The sequence below is a fragment of the Aphelocoma coerulescens genome, chromosome 1A (assembly GCF_041296385.1).
Source record: "Aphelocoma coerulescens isolate FSJ_1873_10779 chromosome 1A, UR_Acoe_1.0, whole genome shotgun sequence".
NCBI classification, from domain to species: Eukaryota; Metazoa; Chordata; class Aves; order Passeriformes; family Corvidae; genus Aphelocoma; species Aphelocoma coerulescens.
Window position 1 is genome coordinate 13,297,263 of NC_091014.1, and position 20,075 is coordinate 13,317,337.

At 39.5% G+C, this 20,075-nt stretch overlaps 1 protein-coding gene across 3 annotated transcripts in view; it reads left to right on the top strand.

Moving 5' to 3' along the window:
* The window catches only part of GSAP (gamma-secretase activating protein), a 46,965-nt gene that overhangs the window by 13,528 nt on the left and 13,362 nt on the right, over window positions 1-20,075 (top strand). For all 3 annotated transcript variants that reach the window (XM_069035958.1, XM_069035953.1, XM_069035945.1), the window contains exons 12-23: window positions 852-937; window positions 6,139-6,216; window positions 8,301-8,378; window positions 8,846-8,938; window positions 10,249-10,466; window positions 10,762-10,831; window positions 11,468-11,550; window positions 12,169-12,222; window positions 15,977-16,102; window positions 16,528-16,583; window positions 17,000-17,031; window positions 18,588-18,649. In XM_069035958.1, coding sequence (XP_068892059.1) covers window positions 852-937; window positions 6,139-6,216; window positions 8,301-8,378; window positions 8,846-8,938; window positions 10,249-10,466; window positions 10,762-10,831; window positions 11,468-11,550; window positions 12,169-12,222; window positions 15,977-16,102; window positions 16,528-16,583; window positions 17,000-17,031; window positions 18,588-18,649 — 1,036 coding nt within the window. The remainder of the gene's footprint in view (window positions 1-851; window positions 938-6,138; window positions 6,217-8,300; window positions 8,379-8,845; window positions 8,939-10,248; window positions 10,467-10,761; window positions 10,832-11,467; window positions 11,551-12,168; window positions 12,223-15,976; window positions 16,103-16,527; window positions 16,584-16,999; window positions 17,032-18,587; window positions 18,650-20,075) is intronic.

The following is a 20,075-nucleotide window of genomic DNA, read 5'->3' on the forward strand; positions in this document are numbered from 1 at the left end:
CTGTGGCTCTCAGAATTCCTCAGTGCTGTGCATGAGGTCCAGTGTGGTGCTCCTGCATGTGCAGGCTGCCCTATAAAAGGGCAGTGTATCCTCTTGCAGCTGGTGCTGAAAGAACACAGCTCCTGTAAGAGCTTCAGTGCTGTATTTTACTTTATTTTATTTTTTTCAAAATTACTGCAGAAGACCTAGGGGAAAATCCCTACAGGATCAAAATACTTTCTGGAAAAAAATACAACCAAACAAAAAACCCACCCAGCAACACAAAAACTAAAGTAGACTGACTACAATCTTCTGCTGTGTGTTCTGCAGGGTGGAAATAGGCCTTGTAAATTTAAAGATATGTAAGACCATTAAAGCACAGGCAGCATGAGACTGAAAATGTAATGGTATAACAAATTCCGTGTGAGTGTGATTTTGTGCTTTTCTTTTCAAGCATTTGCACTGAAAGTAGTGTCCCTATCACAGATTAAAATGTAGCTTTACAGACATGGGCTGTAGAGTTAGTCTGCAAAACCTTTGAGTTATCAGTGTCACAAGTATTTGGATTTACAGTATGTCATGAGAACTTGCTTTCACTTCAAAGTATGGGAATGGCTGGACAATGCAGTAAGTGAATATGAAGTTGTCAGGTATGTTATAAATTGTTGGATAACAGTGTGCAGTTTTGGGATTCTTGTTTCTAACAGCGTTGAGCAAATTGGTTAAAGCCTAATTTAACTTTCATTACAGAACATTTGATTATAATTTAATTAGTATATTTTGATTACATAGTGACTATTCTGGTGATATTTTTGTTGTGATAAATCTCTGTGGATGAAGTGATTTACTTAGTGATCTTTATTTGCTCACAGACTTGTGAATTTTGGATATGATTACTGTCAAGATCAAGATGTTGCATCTAAGTCTTTGAACCTTCAAGTTTTTACAAGTAAAGCAGGTAATGAACAAATACAAGTATGGTCAAAATTACCTCCACTAGTAATTATCATGCAGTATAGTCCTAATTGATTACTGAATTTCTTCATACAATATTGAAAAACACACAAAAATATAAACATTTATAATGTGAGTGTGAGATTTGTGTTCCTTTAGAGCATACTTGACAGATAACTGTGAGGAGAGGGAGAAGGCAACTGTGCTTTATTTGCCTTAATAAATTTTACCTTCTGAAAGCTGCAGTGAAGTTGAGCTGAAGTACCCAGGGTTTTATATATCAACACCAACAACAAAACAGTCACCATAAACTTTTTAGTAGCCCAGCTTCAAAGAGCTGGTACCATGCTCTCCTCTAGTGAAATATCTCAGTCTAAGAACACCGTAGCATTTTCCAGTCAGTTTCAGAACACCAAAGTATGGTGTTGTGTGTTACATTAAAGCAATCTAATGTTAAAGCTGACCAAAATTGTGTTAGAAAGTGAATTCAAGGAAGGTTTTGTCTGGGTTTCTGATCTAGTATACATTTGTGTTACAGAGTGGACATGTGCAGAGCATGTGCAATGCAGGCTTTAAGAGCTTCATATTGCTGTTAGTATGTGGTGTTTAGAGGGTCCAAGTATGTGATACTAAACTTGGTATGTGCTACTCAAGGATTTAGTATATATATATGATTCTTTAAACTTAAACCTAACAGGTTTGTTAAACCTTTAGGATTTTGGAGTTTCCCTCCATCCTAATGTATGCCATGAACTTTTTCGGATTAAAAACTGGTCTCCAGAGCTGTGTTCATCACAGCTTTTTCCAGCTTCTGAATTAGACCACACAGGCAGGCAGAGATGGTATCTGTTTAACCTTTGAATAGTCAGCAGAGTTGTACCGGGAAGTGTTGCAGGAGAGGCTTTACACGTCACTCCCCAAGGCCTGCTGTGCACACCAGTGAACTGCTGAGCTGTCACTTGCACTGAAATGACCATTAATGCAAATCAAGTGAAATACAGCTTCTGTACATGGGTTTTTCTCCTACCAAGGCAAACTGCACACTTATAAGAGTAGAGGAAAGGAATTAGAAGTAAGAGAAAGACAAGTTTCTATCTTTCAAATGTAGATTAGGCTTTTTCTCTCTTAGCAAGGCAATTTCTTATATAAACAGCCAGTCCAATAATGAAAAATATTATTGATTTGTGTATATGTTTCCTTTTAAACCTGAAGTCCTCTGGAGTTTATTCAGATTGAAGCACCTCCTTGAGTTTAGGATGAAATTCAGTCGTCCTCCAACAAGACTCTTATTTGGTTACTCTGAAATAAAATGTTTTTTTCTGTCTGGTGACACAATATTTAAAGTCTGTGTGGAACCTTTCACAGGTGCTTTTCACTGCACTTACTGTAAAACGCATAATTTGAAAATTGCACTGACTAAATGAGTTTACTCTATGTGGCTTTTCCTTGAATGTTGTTTGAAACTGAGGATTACCTTGCACATGTCATTTTGGGTAACTAACAGTTAGGAGCAAGTTATTTTGGTGCTAAAGCCATACCTAGTTGCTGAAGAACACTGTGGGTAATCACACTAAAGTTCCCTTTTGTGCCTCAGTGGTGATTTGCAAAACTGGACTGCAAGTTCTTTGTGGTGCAGACTGTACCTTCTGCAGGACTGCTAGCACACCTCTGATATTAATGCCAGTATCCCTCCTTGTACCACTCGGCCATCCCTGGCAAAGCATAATTGGCAAAACTTCAAACTGGAATATTCCATGCAATTTCCCACTTTTATGAAACTGTTATTGGCTCCTGTCAATCTGAACTCTGAATTAACTCACTTTTCCTTTCTCACTTCTCCGTTCCGCAGCAGAAAAGTAACTCTGTTCCTTACACTCAGCACAGATGAAATCTCTCCAGATAAATACCCCCATGTACTTCTTGAGTAGCTGAGATCAAGCAGCTCCAGTCTCAGAATTAACTTTGCATGTCCAGAATTCAGTGGTTGTTAAAGAAACACTGGGCTGTTATGTTTTCTCTTAGTGCTTTAAAAATATTTTTCTTTTAAATTTGCTCAGTATTAAAAAAAATGCAGGCAGTAAGAGGTTTGGATTAGCACTGGAATAGGCACTGGATTACCATCACCTAACTATCTGCCTGAAAGTTAGGCATCTGTACTATGTTTCTACAGAGAAATAGGCATCTCCAGAGGGTGATTGTTTCAATCCTTATTTCTTTGTTAGCTGTATAGGAGTCTAAATGAGAGATGTTTGGATGGCTGAAGTGAGGCAAGTCACTTCTAAGTCAGTACAACTAGACAAAATGCCCTGGGGCAATGTTGTATTTGAGTTGTGGCACTTGGATGCCCTGTTGAGATGCTGTTACAGCCTCATGTCTTGAGTTTTTGCTTGAACAGAAATGAAGAATTTAAAATTAAACTTTCCTCGGGAAAACTTAATGTCTGCATATCATAGGTGACTCTTAGAGTCCCAGTGGGGTGACTTTGTTGAGTGCCAGAGCTGTAACTGCCATTTCCTGAATAGGAGTAGAATTTAATTTTAAAATTCTTCCTTCTTTTCTTTTCTTTTCTTTTCTTTTCTTTTCTTTTCTTTTCTTTTCTTTTCTTTTCTTTTCTTTTCTTTTCTTTTCTTTTCTTTTCTTTTCTTTTCTTTTCTTTTCTTTTCTTTTCTTTTCTTTTCTTTTCTTTTCTTTTCTTTTCTTTTCTTTTCTTTTCTTTTCTTTTCTCTTCTCTTCTCTTCTCTTCTCTTCTCTTCTCTTCTCTTCTCTTCTTTCTTTTCTTTTCTTTTCTCTTCTCTTCTCTTCTCTTCTCTTCTCTTCTCTTCTCTTCTCTTCTCTTCTCTTCTCTTCTCTTCTCTTCTCTTCTCTTCTCTTCTCTTCTCTTCTCTTCTCTTCTCTTCTCTTCTCTTCTCTTCTCTTCTCTTCTCTTCTCTTCTCTTCTTTCTTTTCTTTTCTCTTCTTTTCTCTTCTTTTCTCTTCTTTTCTCTTCTCTTCTCTTCTTTTCTTTCCTCTCCTCTCCTCTCCTCTCCTCTCCTCTCCTCTCCTCTCCTCTCCTCTCCTCTCCTCTCCTCTCCTCTCCTCTCCTCTCCTCTCCTCTCCTCTCCTCTCCTCTCCTCTCCTCTCCTCTCCTCTCCTCTCCTCTCCTCTCCTCTCCTCTCCTCTCCTCTCCTCTCCTCTCCTCTCCTCTCCTCTCCTCTCCTCTCCTCTCCTCTCCTCTCCTCTCCTCTCCTCTCCTCTCCTCTCCTCTCCTCTCCTCTCCTCTCCTCTCCTCTCCTCTCCTCTCCTCTCTTTTGTTTTTTTTGGCCTTTAGCGTCAAGATCTTTTTTCCCTTTTATTTCTGGAAAGATAAATGTCCATCTAAGTATATTTTCACGTGTCTTCTCACCTCGAGACATTCAGCTACAGCTTTTACTGTTTGCAAGTGATTTTGAAATGGGTAGTGTGGAAGATCTGGCTTTTCACACTGAACACTTACCATACAGGTGCAACAGGCTAACAAGCTTTCCCTGCAGCAGCACAACCCAGCTCTAATTTGCACAGAGCACTGCTAAGGGTAGGAAATGAGTCTGTGGTGTATTCTCAGTTTCTGGCTGCTCTACTGGGATTGGCAGAAGTGTGTCAGGTGTAACAGAGCTTGGACACTTGCTGGTCTGAGGCTGCCGTGTTTCTGCCTGTACTAACGAAGCACCATTTGTTATTTCCGGTTGTTTGTAGTTCAGCTTGTTGACACATGAACCAATATTGTTGAGTTGAAAGATGCACATCCTGTTAATAATCCCCCATAGCTGCTGTTTCTGTGGTCAGCTTGCATGTTACCCACTGACACTTGAGTCTGAACACTCTCGCTTGCATGTTGTGCCATTTATAGAGCAGTGTACACAGTAGCCTCCAGCGTACAAGAAAGAAATGTACGGTGCTGGAAGGGAGCTGTTGATAATAAAACAGCCTTGTGGGTTGCTGGAGCTTTTCCAGTCTTCCTCATGAGTCCTGATGCTGCTACTTTAAAAATTATGCATGTTCTGAAAGAAGCCAAGTGCTCTGGCAAAATGCCCTGTCTGTTGTCTGAATGAATCAAATATCCAAGCAAAACTGTATCAAACAACATTCAGTCAGCTAAGAATAAGCAGAAAGAAAAATTTGGTCTCAAGAAAGTAGTTATGTTCCCCAGAAGGCAGAAGTGTGAAGTGTCTCAGCCATATCTGTATCACAGCTATGGTACAGCCTTGTGGTGTGAAATACCGAGGCATTTAATCAAATGATATAAGTTGGTAGCTGTGCTTTTTTTGTACTTGTGCTTTTTCTGTACTGTGTCATTTTCTGTATAGCTTCTATATGCATCCTTATTTTTTTACACCACAGTACCTGTATTTGTATTACTTTCTTTTCTTCTTTTAAATGATAAACTTTCAATAAAGGTAAAAGGTGAGTGGTCATATTTGCGGATGAGCTTTCCCAACTGTATTCAGATAATGTGGTTTGGAAGCTGCTTCTAACATGAATGCCAAAGCATCAGAGTAAGGGGATTAAAGTTTTTATAAGAGGTGAAGGCAGGTTTACCATCCAGTGGGGTCAAAACAGGATCAGTCTAATGTATAATTAGGCTGGGAGTGAGAAACATTCCTGTGTGCAGTACCCTGGCTGAAATAAACTTGTCCCAAGGACTGACTTCTCTCCTGAAAAAGGAACTAACAGTTCTTTGGGCTGGAAAGGGGAGAAGTGACTATCACTTCTGGTGTGAGAAAGCTCTAGTAGTGTATTCATGCTGCTGCCAATATGAGATTACTTGAAAAGCAAAGAAACTGTGCTTCACTATGTTGTTGAGCATATCTGACAGCTCATGAACAGAAGATATCTGGATTGAGGCAGTCTGTGGAGAAAAAGGCTTGATCAGTTTTCTGGCTGCAAGCACGATTTCTCCTGGGAAGGGCTAAAATGTACTTCCCCTAAAGGGAAGAACTGGCCATGTCAGGATGTCAGGACCCAGGTTTCCAGCATGCCAGACTGACTTCTCTGTTCTTTCTTGATTTTGCTTCATTAGCTAAATGATGTTTAGAGTCCATAACAGATATTCCTGTAATCTTTACCTTTTTTGAGAAATTATTTTTAGTTTCTAATTTGAAACAGTCTTGCTTTAGTTTTGTACAGTATAAAGATGTCTAGATATTCAGCTGGACAAATGAATTTTCTTTCCTTATTTTGTCTTTTTAGGAGGCCTGTGTGTGTGTTGTAGTCTAGCCTCTGATATTCCTCATGAGATCATATACTCCATATATTTTTTACATAAAGGTAAGACTAACTTGTTAACTTAGTGTGCTTTATTTTGGAGACTGTCAGTGTTCTGAAAGAGTCACAGAATGCCTTTCAAAACAAATAACTACCAAAGTCTGCAGACAATAAACTACTGTGGCTGGTGTTTAAAGACAGCAGCTGCCTTTAGCTGCAGACTTGACTTTCCTGCTGTAGACTTCCTGCCTGATGCTGAGTGAGTAGCTTCAAACCAGTGGCCTTGTAAATGGTTATTAATTTGGTCCCTTATTTCTAGCCAGACTTTCCGGCGTGCTGAGCACAGACATCAATGAAATCTGTGGGAGCTTGCAGGTGTGTTGTACTTATGCCATAAGGCATTTGTATGGGAAATAGAGCAAACAGCTCTTAGTTTGAATGTCTGTTTAGAATTCCAGTTCAACATGTCATTTTCACAGCAAGAGGTGCAACACCCAACTCTAAGAATAGTTGCTGTGTAAGTGGTGCTCCAGCTCTTAAAGTTAAGACCTTTGTTTTTGTTGTAAAATAATAAAGGACATTGTTTTATTCCAATCAGAATAACAATTCTCATTATCAAGATTTTCTTATTTGATACATGGACAAGAGAGGCAAATTATTCTCAGCTGAGAAGCTGCATAGTACAGAGTAACTGTGTTCAAGTGCACGATGTGTCTCTGTTCTACCTTAACTGTTTGCTTTCTTGTGCCAGGATGTTTCTCGTGTGTCAGAGCTGCACTAACATGTTGCTTTGCTGATGGAACATTGTGGGATTGAGTGAACTACCTTTTTGTGTTCTTGAAGGCATTAACAAATTGGAGAAGTCCTTTTTGGGTGTGACACACTGTGCATTGCACTGCTGTGAAGGGCTGATTTCCCCAGACGCACCTGATGTGTAGCCAAAGGGTTGTTCGATTGCTTGGAGCCAGCCATGGTTCTTGTACATCCTGATCTGTACTAGAAGGAAACTAGGATAAATATGGTGACATCTGAAATGACCTCTGTGGAATGGAGTTGTTTGTGGTTGCAGAGCTGTTTGTGGTTTCATGTAAGATTCATCAGTTGTACAAGAGAATTGTAATAATTGTTCTGCAGTGACCCACAGAAGTAGGGGTGTATTGGGTCCATAAGCCATATTTTGGAGACATGTAAGGAATTCCGTTTGTTCTGCAACCTCTGTAATCTCGACTGGAAGCTTCCCACCCCTGTTAAAACAGTCACTGCAGCATAAACAGAGAAGTCACGATGTTGCAGTTGAATTCTGCAGTGCTGGTTTTAGCTCGCATGTGCTCATGCTGGCAAGTAACAAAGTGATGATGGAGAGTATACTGACTCACTGCAAGCTAACTTCAGTCAGTATTTTGTATGAAAAGCTTTATCTTTTGACACCTCTTCATCTGTAGTGTTGCTGTTGGTGACTTTTTCCCTTGGTGGTCCTGGAAACCATGGATCTTATACTGAATTTCCACGCATTATTAAGTATGATGATCATGACATCATTAGTTACTTTAATCTCCAGCTTTTCTCAGAGACAGAGGAAGTTTGATGGCATTGTGTCATTCTTACTGAGTGCCAGAAGTGTGGTACAAGTCTAGATTAAAACAACAACTGTGCTGATGCAAAGCCCATGCAAACACAGCAGGTCTGAAATTGGCTGTTGTATAAACGGAGCTGAACTAAATTAGAGCAATAGGGCATGCAGATAAACAAAGTGGAAATTCTTTAAAGCAGTTGAAAGACCAAAATGTGAAACACAGCTATGTAAAGGATTTGTGTTTGGATTTTGTTTTTGGGGGGGGGAAAGGTATTTTTACACAAGCTTGCTCTGGGATGGAATGCTTCTTTAAACACAAACATAGGCTGTGCAGTGCATGGCTGGTTTTCACACACTAAAGAATGGCACTGTGTAGGTGCCAGTCTACTAAGTGTGCAGGAACTCTGTTTAGGATGATTAAATCTGTCCATGCAGATAACCCCATAAAACAGTGTAAAATATCCCCGTTGAGTCTATGGGCACTGCCGAAGTTTCTAGCTATAAAGTCATAGGTGGATTGTAACAAACGGTGTTTATTGTTAGAGGTTTTTAAAATATTTTTGTTTTTCCCCAGGTTACAACAAAACTTTTACAGTTTCTCTAGAAAGAACAGAATCTCATCAATTGAAGGAAGTGGCTTTTATGAATCTTGGTGGGTTACTTGTGTTACTTCCCTGTGTGATTGCCATTCTGTTTGCAGTAGGGAGACAAATGGCGAACTCTTCTCTGAAAGGAAAGGATTTTTTTTTCTTAACTTTAGGTAGCAGTGTTATTTTGCTGCTTTTCTTCTGCATGACTTCTGTATTTGGCATTTGATATTGCAATACCTCACTATTAGTAGGCAGCTTCCTCTGAAATTGCCTCAGAATCTGTGCTGGACACCAGCTGCTGAGTTCTTGAGTCTCCCAAGTCTCTTGAATCCTCGCCTGGAACCCCAAATGTACTGCTAGTGTTTCCTGTGTTAGTACAACAGCAGCTTGTAATTAACTCCTTTTATATTTCCTAGATATAATCAATTCCTCACAGAGAAGTGGGCCAGGATGAGAATCATGTGAAAGAGCCTCTTAAGGCAAATAAGGGATCAAGTGCTAAATTGACCACTGTTGTTTCTTTAAATAGACTATTATGTGGCTGCTTATTTGCCTGGCCAGTTCCTGCACCTCCTGAACATTCAACATCCTGACCTGCTGTGCTATAGTTTATTTCTGACAGGTATAGTAAAACTGCTTTAAGTAATTTCATTGTTGTGGAAACTTGTTCATATCTCTTTACATGAAAGTTGTATTTCTCAATGTTTCGTTATTGCACAGTGTTCTGACGAAGGAAGGATACTGAAAAAATAAGAATGACATTTTTGCTACTTTTCATTTTAGACAGAATCTGAACTGGCATTTCATACTTTATATATTTCATACTTCATGTATTTCATATTTCTTGCTTGTTATGAAATGGGAGAAGACCTTTCACTGAATTTGAAATTCTCTGCCCTGGTTTCATAGTTTCCCTTCCCCCAGCTTTGCACATGGTTTTTGGTCCTCCACTGTTTTCAAATTTCACATGGACATGTAAATTTGATTTTACATTTCCTTCCTCCAATTGAGTTGCTCAAAATGTGTGTGTTTGGAGGGTGTGGGGAAAGGAAATCTGTGTTTCCTTCACCTGATCAGGCTGATGCAATTTAATTTAGAGTCTCATCTGAGATGTGTGTTACTTCATTTCCAACAAACACATCTTTGTGGGAAGTGGTTTATTTTTGAAAGTGGGGTGCCTTTGTTTGGAAACAGAAATCTGTTGTCCTGATTGGGTGAAGGAGACATAAATTGTGGAAACTGGTGCAGGGGCAGCATCACAGGAAGCTAATACCTATTTTGTATGCATAATGAAATAGTGTCCTGCTAAAAATGAGTGGAAAGCATCACTAATGTATGGTGGGCCTGATTTCTGATGCAAACAGTCTGAAATACAGTATCTGTATTGTACCATGGTGGTGAAGAATAGTACTAGTATAAATGAAGTGGTTTTGGTCTGATGCTTCAGTGAGTAATCATAGAGCAGAACCTTCCTGTTCTGGCCATTGGGATTGATGGCAAGAGATCCACCAATAGAAGTTTGTATCATGATTCTACAGATGTACATGTACATTCTACATGTACAGACCTGTACAAGCTGTACCAGTAGGTGCTAATTCTGGTGTTGAGCTTGTGCTACTGTCCTTGTGCTCTGCTCTGTTCCATCACATGTACTCTGATTTGCCTTGGGGCAGCATTGTGAGCCTCAAATCTCTACACCTTCTCTGTGTCAGCAATAGGGAAGGAGAGCACTGAGTATGGACTGTGCTTCTTGTCTGCTTTCCTTGTCGAGTCAACACCATTCCTACTCCTCTTCAGCATAATACCAGGGCAGCTAGTGTAAGAGGCAGACTCTTTCTTACTGCTGGGGGTCTAGGAGTCTTAAGAGTAATACTGGTAGCAGGCAAATTTTATGTTCTTACTCCTTTTTGTTCTCAAACCAATGTTCTTCAGGTGAGGATGCAAGAATTGACACATTACAAAACTGTTCCATCCGATCCCCATGGGTGTCAACAGCCCTGGATTGTGAAGCAGGAAGTCTGTATGATGTGAGCATCAGTGACAGTGCCTTGCTGCAGTTCCTACAGAAGAGCAAACAAGACTATGAGAGATTGGCAGCTCTTCACTGTGCCCTGCTCTACTTCCAACACACAGAAGACTTGGAAATGCAGGTGGGAAAAGAATCTCCTCTAAATTATTTTCCAGTGACTGATGTCATATACAAAGCAGGGGCAGGGCATGAATGATATCAGCCAAAAAGAAGTCCTAGTTCACCTGGCAGTGCCAAAAGTCTCATAAGCTGGGCTGCCCTAAACCCCCTTATTGGTCCAGACTGTCCTGAAAACATTTGTGTCTCTATCACTACTCCATGCAAAGTGTTACTACTAAAACCAAAGTTTCTATACTCTCTTACAACGCTTGCTTAAACAAAGAGAAATGACAAGCTCCCTGTTCTCATTCTGACAGATTATTCGGTGGATTTCTGAGAACATGTCAACATGCCATTCTTTTGATCCCATTCAAGAATTTATCATAGGTAGGTATTTCTTTTCCTGCATACTGAGTTTTCCTGCTTACCCCAGTTGACACTGAGGAGAGACCATGGCAGTACAAACTGACCCTTACCTCTGAACTTTTTGGTTATGATTTATGTTAACTAATCTTCATTTTGTGGCATTGAGAGACAGTATCAGTAGTTTAGAAGATACATAGACATCTCAAAATCAGACTGGCAGTAAAACTTTTCAAATGCATTCTTCTGTCTAATGGAACAAATGGATTTATCATTATTTTAGGTCGCTGGAGACTGGTTCCTCAGCTCCATTCTCCCCTAGCTATAGCCCAAACCATTTTTTCAAAAGGATTTGGCTTATCATGATACTCTCTTCTAGTAGCTGATTCCTCAGTCTAGCCAGTGCACAGTCTTTGCACAAAGGACCCCTGCAGTGCTGAGCTGTAGCCAAGCAGCTGACCTGGCCCTGCAGCCATCTGGACTTCTCTTCCTCCTTTTGTGCACAGAATGGGACCAGTTCCACCATGGAGGAAGCTGTTTCAGAGACAGCAGCAGGATTTGTCCCTAAAAAAGTGTCAGATAAGGAACTGTGAAGCCTACTCTTGTTAACTGATAGTTTATACAATCTTGCCCTTATAAATCTTTTTACATTACATTCAGCCTCCCTGTACTGCAGAATGTGTCCAGAAACCCAGAACCTGGATAAACTCCTGCCCTACACATCACTGCATGACTGGACTGGGGTAAGATAACAGCTGGTACTTTAATTAATAGCTAGAGGGTCTGTTTTTTATCCCTTAGTACAGTCTATAGCTTGTGTGTTTTACCTTTTCATAGATATGCTCCAAATTGATACCTGTGCTTTATGCCTATTTTAGTTTGCCAAGTCTTACCCTCTGTGATGTTTTCCATGAGTCAAATTTTTTGTCAATAAATAAAAGCATTTACAAAACCAAGAACAGTTATTATAATTGAATGGATGGTTAAATATCTCAGTTTTCTTAATGAAGTATTCATTTATTCCTTATCATATGAGGTTTATAATGAATACAGAATACATTTAACCAAAAAAATCATGCAGTTATTTCCAGGACAAAACAGAACCAGTAGAGTTAGGATTTACAAGTAAGTTTGCAGAAGTAAAATAATTTCAAGCAAGACTTTACAATTAGAGCAAATAGTGTCTTTTAATTTCTCTGCTGTGACACTGTTCTATATAAATATTGGGGTGTTTTTAAAATGAGGGCACCGTTTTGGCTAGGTAGAGAGTTTCACAAAGGAAATGGGTGATGGGATTCATTTGGTTGCCCCATGTTCTCTGCTAAATTATAAGACTATAAATAATTTTTCTGTATTTATAGGTGGTCCCTGGAGTAATATGTGCCACGGACATTATTTCTCTACCTGTGTTAGAGGTAAGTTCCAGTATAAAACCACATTTGTATTTGGAGATTAGTAGCTGCTTTTTTTGTGGGTTGGGGATGTGCTAAATATTAATGATGCAGCCCTATCCAAAAATAGTTGTGAACAGAAAATTACCCTGTTGGAAATGTTTATGCATGTACTGAAATATCAGTTAATCAGACTCAAAGATGGTGGGTTTTTTTTCCCTTTCTGAAGACACCTCTATTCAAGAGGGAGGATTATACAGTAATTAATTATCGTTAATCAGATTGGTACCACTTCACTTTATGGCTTTGGTTGCTGAAGGCAGAGGTGGCATAACAGACAAGTAGGATTTCTACATATGTCTACATATGCCCACTTTGAGGCTATTTCATTGTGCTGCCATTAGTGTGGATGGTTCGTGACCCTCTCTTTTTTTTTTTTTTTGTCCAGAGCATCCTGTGATTGCACTTATGTCAGGGCTTTGGCTACTAAATCTAGACAAATTCCTGCACAGCCTGGAAAGGGCAGTGGGCTGTGTGGGGAGAGCACATGCTGTTTGGGTAGGAAATTGCACTTTCCGTTGAAAACAACATGAATGATTCTTCCCATCTTCCCATTCCACTCCCTCAGCTCCAGTTTAGAGAAATACTTGAAATTTTCCTAAGTACTCCCCTACAAAATCTGAAAGAGGATTTTAATAAGCAGTTTGTTGTGGAGAGCTAATGGGAAGAGTGAGGAGTTTAAACACACCAGCAACACATAGGATTAGACTCTGGATACATGACAATGTTGTTCCATATAGGTCTTTAAAGACGTGCTTATAATTAGTCATAAAGATTGAGTGTTCACAAAATCTTTTAAAATCAGTGGAATTGCCCACTGCTCTTTCACTCTGCAGCAGTGCTGCACACATTCATAGGGTTTCTGTCAAGGAATCGGGCTTTGCATTCTTTGTTTGGAAAGGCTGCCCTGGGACCTGGGACACCTGGGAAAATCAGACCTTGAGAAAATTTGTTGCTAGATGATCCTTGTAATTCACTAAGGTCAAAGTTAGCAGGCCTTTAATTTGTCTGAGATTGAACCTCAAGCCCCTGGGGGCACATGCCTTTAGCAGCTATACTTCCTGATTGTGGAACTCATTTCCTATTTCTGTCTGAAACCTAAACAGATTGAAAAGGTCAGAGTTGAGCTAAAGACAAATATTTCCTGCTACTTTTGATGGCAAATTGCTCTGACTCCTGCATGAGGACAAAGATGCTAATGCACAGGGTAAGGTTTAATGCTCTGGCTGTTTTGTACCACACCAGTGTCACAAACCCACCATAGCTTGAGTTTAAGTGGTCAGTTGGTGTTTCAGTTGGTGCATGTTATTGGAGTCAGACCCTGGTGACACATCTGGTCCTACAAGTAGTATTTCTTTTGCAAAGATTTTATGACATTTCACAATGCTATAAACAATGCTGAATTGTTACTTTGAGACACTTTTTTGGAGTTCTCAAGTCCATGAGGTTTTGAGAGCCTTTGTGGGGCCCATGTCTATATTCACAAAAAAAAATTGTGCTATTTGGGTATCAGGTGTTTTTATCACTAAATTCCTGGTCATCAAGATATACTGAGAAAGGCGGAACAGTTAGTCCAATTGTCCAAAAGCTCTACATAAGGATTGCAATAATATGTCTAATTTTTTTCCCCCTTTTTAAGCACAAACCAAACTTGCAGGGGCGCAAATAAGTTCAGTCAGAAAGGGAGAAGGCAGGAGGAAGAAGGGAAATAAAGAAAATAGGAGGAGGTCCAGGGGAAGAGTGAAAATATATAGTGCAAGAAGTTGTCAGAGAACAGGAGAAGAGCTTCTCCCTCATGCTGTGCTGAACCCCTGAGGTGCAGAGTGATGTTTTAAGGAGTAGCTGCCTGTGCAGCTGCCAGGTTGGTTACAGAGCTCTCTGAATGCCATCACTGCTGGGAAGACACAGCACTACAGTCCAGAGAGACATGGGCCTCTTGAAAGCAATTGTCACCCTACATCTTTTCAAAGGGTATAGCAGAGAGCCCTCTATCTTCAGTCAATAACCCACTACTTATGAAAGGCTTCATGGGAGCTTTTCATGGATTGCAAACTGATAAGGCCTGGCTTTGACTTCTGGTAGTGCAATGTCTTTTAGGTGTTCATGCTTAGGTGTTAATTTCTGACTCTCTAGAAATGTCTCCCGAATAAACACCTAAGATGAAGAAGCCTTCTCTTTCTAGTCCTTGTCCTGATGATCCTCAAGAAACAATATATGTAATTAAAAAAATCCTTTACTTCAAGCTTTTGACTTTTTAAATGAGATCTAGTACAACTCAGCTTTTTGGGATTAAAAGCAGACAACACTGAAATCTACCACTTCCTGTTAGACATTTCATATATGAAAGAAAATTGCTGTCTTGCTTCCCTCTGCCACATATCCAGGTCCGGTGTGGCCTGAACACAGTTTTGCGGTGGTGGTGCTGTTGCATGGATTGGTCACTAGATGATACCCTTATGCTGTATTTAATATTTCTCTGGTTTCATATTGGTAACATTCAGGCAACATTCTGCAGTAGTAGGTTGTAGATCTCATGAGTTAGGTCCAACAGAGTGAACATATGGTGCCATATGTGCTCCTAGTTTGCAGCTGCTAAATATAACTAACATGAAGCAAAACCCAAGCTGCAGCTACAATAATAAAGTGACAATAGGCACTGGCAGCAAGAGGAAAGTGGCTGGCAGGATTGAGTCTTGGAAATTTATTTTCCTTGACAAATTATAGTTTATAGTAGGAAGTGTTTTCCCCCTTTTGAGGTTTTCTTTTAAAGTTACTGTTCTTGTAGAATAGTTGAGAAGAGAGAGCAAAATTCAATATGTTAGTGCAAGGTGGAGGCATATTGTGAACTCAAACTTCTCTTTATTCAAATGTCATTACTGTAGTGTCTGTGTTGGGAGATATAGTATATTAAGAGGGGCAAGAACAGCTTGTACCATCTCTTCTTTTTTAAAACTGTCAAAATGAATTGCCTTAATTTCATCTCTTCCTCAGCAATGATCACATCTCACCCACCTTATAAACAGCAGCTTCAAATTTTATACCCAGTCCAAGAACTAGCTCGGGAAACTGGTGTGGTTTTGTTCGGATTTTGTTCCTCTTGCCTGTGCACAGCTGAGTTTAAATTAATTGTAGCATTAGAGTCAAATGCTTTAGAATTGCTGTGGAAATGTTTGGATTTTGTTTCTTTTCTAGGAGGAAGCAGTGTTACTTGAGGTTGGTAAATGGATGTTTGCAATCTAAGTATTAATGCAGCTTGAAAATGGTGGCAGCCTGCAGCTGTCATGGCCATGGTGGTATTCCTCTTTTTGGAGCTACTAGAAACCTGAAATGGGATTTATTTGACCAAATGTAAAAACATTTATATCTAAGTTAGTAGCCTAAGGCTCTTTTTACAGTCAGAGGAAGTCTAGACAATATGGCCAGTGTAGTCTGTGGTGCAGACTTCCCATCTCAAACGTGTAAATAGGTCAGATGAATTGTGACCCAGAAATACTCATTTCTTTCCAGGCACCAAATCTTGATCTCAAGTTTGAGTAAGTGCTACCACTGCCATGCCATCAAGAGAAATTAGCTGAAGCGCTTTGGTTTAACTTTTTTCACTTAGATTGTTTTGAAGCTACATTAATCACATATCTTTGCAGTCACTTAGTGGGAGGGTGATGAGGTATTTCTGTAAGAGATCAGGTTATATTCATGCTTCTTCTGCAACACTTTGCAGTTCCAAAACTCCAAAGGCTTCTGGGAGAAACTCAACTCAAACTTGGAGAGTGTGAAGTATGCAGAGCCACACTTACACTACCAGAGTAACGTGCTCAAGAGGGAATGGCGTAACCTTTCAGAAGAGGTGGGTGAGAGGCACTGGAACTGAAACACTGGAACTCTCCAGAGCTGCCTCTGAAATGGGTATTTTGAAGTCAAGCATGGATGAGTTGGCTTTTTTATTTTGAAGATAAATAAATGGGAATCTGATTATGAAAAGTGCAAAGATTTGCAGTAATTTCACCTAAGGTGATTGCCTGTAAATTTTGTTCTCTTAAAATAATGGAAGAAATTAAGCAAAAGCAGAGCTTGCACTGTATTATCAAGAGGTTTACACGTGTGTGAATGCCTATGAGCATGGGCACTTGGAAGACGGTTTGAGGCCCCACTGTGTATTATTTCCATTCAAAGGGAAAACCAACTTTATTTCTCATCTTCATTCTGTCAGAGAGTATTTTATTTGGTCTTCTGTTCAGTTCATTTTGTGATTTTTGTTTGTTTACAAACCAGAGAGAGGAGAGAAGAACCACAGTGTATTTGAGGAATATTTTTGAAAATGCCAAAAAGTATGTACTGGTTTCTATTATATTTACCCTATCTTATTTTGCACAAGTGTGTTGAAGGATTTAATGTGCCATTTAATTAGTTGATTAGGTATCTGATTGGATATCTTTAAAGAAGATTATCCTGGTGAAAACTGGTTATTGGAATCCTTGTTATCACTACAGCATGATCTGAAACATACACAGGGCTCTAGAACTAGGGAATTCATGGTAGATATGAAGTTATTCTCATGCAGTCTAGACAGATAGAATTTTTTTAATGCTATCGAGTATTTTTACTAAATTTAGTCATATGTACTGTTCTCAGATTTCTTTAGCTGTCTTTGAAAGATCAAAGGCTCATCTGAGTTTTTAATGATCTTATGAAAGCCTTTAGAGTATTGCATATGAAACACACTGATTCTTGTTTCAAACCCCAGGGTGCTTTCTCATCTGGACACTTGGGACTCTGGTAAGTAAAACTTTTCTTGATGTAGGCCTTAGCTGTAAGACTTTGGTTTATTAGAATATTTCCATCCAGCTGTTGTTTGCTAAAAATAAATTGCTATGTGTGTTTTCAGCACAGAAGAGTTTGAGGATTTAAGATGAGAAGAAAACTTTCACATAGTGACTAGGAAATGATTGAAAATAAAGCCCCTAGTTCATACTGGGTGTAACAACATAAGCAGTAAAACTTAGTCTGCTAAAGAATATCTTCTTCAGGATTTTTCTTGTGGAGCAGAGTATCAATGACACCATGTTACTGTTGAGTCTTGTCCACTTACAGCTGCCTTTGCAACATCAGATCTTCTGCAGGAGATTAGGGCTGGTGAAAAAACATGGTGTAGAGAGAGCAGGTGTAATGAATTTCCTTAGGCCAGAAACACTTGAGATTTTGTGATGCCCAGTTCCTCTGTCACAAATAAGTAAAACTGAATTTAGTAGTGTATTATGTTCCTGCTGTTCACACATCAGTGCCTTCTGTGTGCCTTGCCACTGTGTGCTGTGAAATGATGCTGATCTAAGTGCTGCTCGGTCCTTTATTACCAAGCATTTTCAGTGTACTCATTTGCAGCCCCTAACACCAGTCATCCGTGTCGCTGCTAGTTGTTGCAATGGGCTCTGACTTTCAGAGACTTTGTATCAACTTTGTGAACCTCAGCTTCATGTTTTCAAAGGTGCTTATTGATAAAGAAGTCAGATGTTTAACTGTTACTAGAGAATTTCTAAATAGCTTCCAGTCAGTAACAAGCATCAATGTAGTGTTTCCCTGTAGATCATCCGTGAGTCCTTTAAAATCAAGCAGTACAGGTCTCTGTGCTGCTAAGTGGGGGTGTAAATATATTTCAAGGTGAGCAAAACCAGGTGGAAATATTGTAAGAATTCAGCACTTGGTTCCATAAAGTGTTGAGTTGGTTTTATCTATATCATGAAATAGAAGATTGTTTTTCTTCCTTTGTTTTAGCAGACAAGAAGCACTGATTAGGAAATACAGGTTATTAATTCCAGTAGACACTACAATTTCCTTCCATTTAGTTAGAAAAGTTGTGTTCTTTTCATAGTGGTCTGCAAATCTGAGTTACAGAAGCAGCCAGACCATGGGAGAGAATCAGTGGGAGGTGATTCCCTGGACTATTTACTTTCTGTCTAGCCATTTCCTTGGAAAACTCATGCAGCTGCTATAGTTCATTTGTTTGTAAATTACAAGGTCTAAGTAGCACATGCTTTAGCACTGGTGTTACCAGAAGGTTCTCTGTGCCTCTTTACTCTCTTGAGTCACCACACTGTGATAGCTCTTACTTAAATATCAAAGAAAAGAAGTAGTGGATGGCAGATAAATGGTTATTTTCATTTCTCAGTTCTCTCATGCAGGCCATGGTTCTTCACTATCTTAGTTTTGTAGCTGAGTAGATCAAACCACAACTTCTGTTTGCTTGTTTGTTCCTAAGTACTTTTGAAGCTGGTTGAATTCTGGTGATGTTTCTGTAGTGCCATGTCCTTAAATGATTGTTGCTATGTTTATTTCAGAGGCGAGGCTGGCACCTCTCTTTGAAGAGGAGGATTATCAGCAGCAGTTGCTCATGGGACTGGTATGTGCTTTTGTCAGTATGCACCAGAGGACGCACACGCTCCACAGATGTGTGAAGAGTCACCGTCTAAGTTCCAGTGCTGAGTGGAAGCTCACTCAGAGTAGCTATGGGGCAAACATGGCATTTCCTAAGTTTTAGAGTTCATAGTCATTATATCATCTTAGCAGGTCATCATAAGGCATAGGGCAAAAACAGGAATAGAAAGTTGATTTGTCAAAATGCTTTTTCCCAGTATAACTTTGGCTAGAGACTGGGAGGTCATCTTAATCTGTCAGCTATTTTTGGACTACTTTATGCCTTTAAAACATATAAAAGTGAATTCCTCCCCCACACAGCTTTTCTCAATTTGATGAGCAGATATCTTCTTGCTCCTCGATTTAACACCTTTTTTACTGTTTCTTTTTCCTTCTGCCTCACTTCTGAGACAACTGTGGCCATTCTGATGTCCCTTCCTCTTTTGCACTGTTTTCACCAGTGATCTCCCTAAAGGATCTATCATCTATTTGCTTCTGGGCAATAAATCCTGTCTCAAATCTGTACCTGTCCTCCCTCTGTCTGAATACACATCTTGTCTTATCCCTTGTTCTCTTACCTTTAAAACCATCTAACTCTTCAGCATGCACTAGAAGGTCTCAGCAGTGAAGAGTAGATCAACACTGTCCTGTCTGTTCACATCTGAGGCAAACTTTCCTTCTTTGCAATCTTGTTTCCCTGTTTCCAAGTTTTGCCTCTCATTCTCTGAAGCTTCTCTACATTCCTTCCTCTGTTTATTCAGACAGATCCAAAAAGCAGGTCACTGCTGTCCTTTGTCTATGCCTTCCTCATACCTGTATTGCTGTCTTGACACACTGAGATTAATCTACGTGTAAGTTCCTTCAGACAGAGATTTTTATTTGCTCCAGTTTCACTCTGAGCTTCTTAGTAATTCTCAGCAAAGAGCCAACATGGACTTGAGTTGCAATCTGAAGCTGCATGAGGTCAGCGAATATTTCAGAAAGGAAAGAGTAGGGAGTGGCATGGAATACATGATAACAAACACCCAATTTTAATGACTTCACAATTAATGTTTAACCTGAAATTGCCATTAATCACTCTGATTCTCAGGTTCTTGGCAACTACAACAAATTGTACTTGTGCTAGTTTTCTCTATTATAAAATCTCAGGTTTATTTGTTTGTAACAAGTATTTCTGTTCTCAGGATTCAATATTTATATTTAAATCCTTCTTTCACCCTGTTCCCTTGGCTTTACAAAGAGGGGTGTGAGAGCTGTAAGCTTTTTCTCTTCAGTATCATTGAAAGCTCAACTTTGCGTTCATTTTGCTGAATTTACACCAAGTAACCATTTTGAATATTCACATCTGCTGCTGAGTTTAGCAAGATTGTACAGTAGCTTGGGATCTCACTCCAGAGTTTTGTAATGGGGAA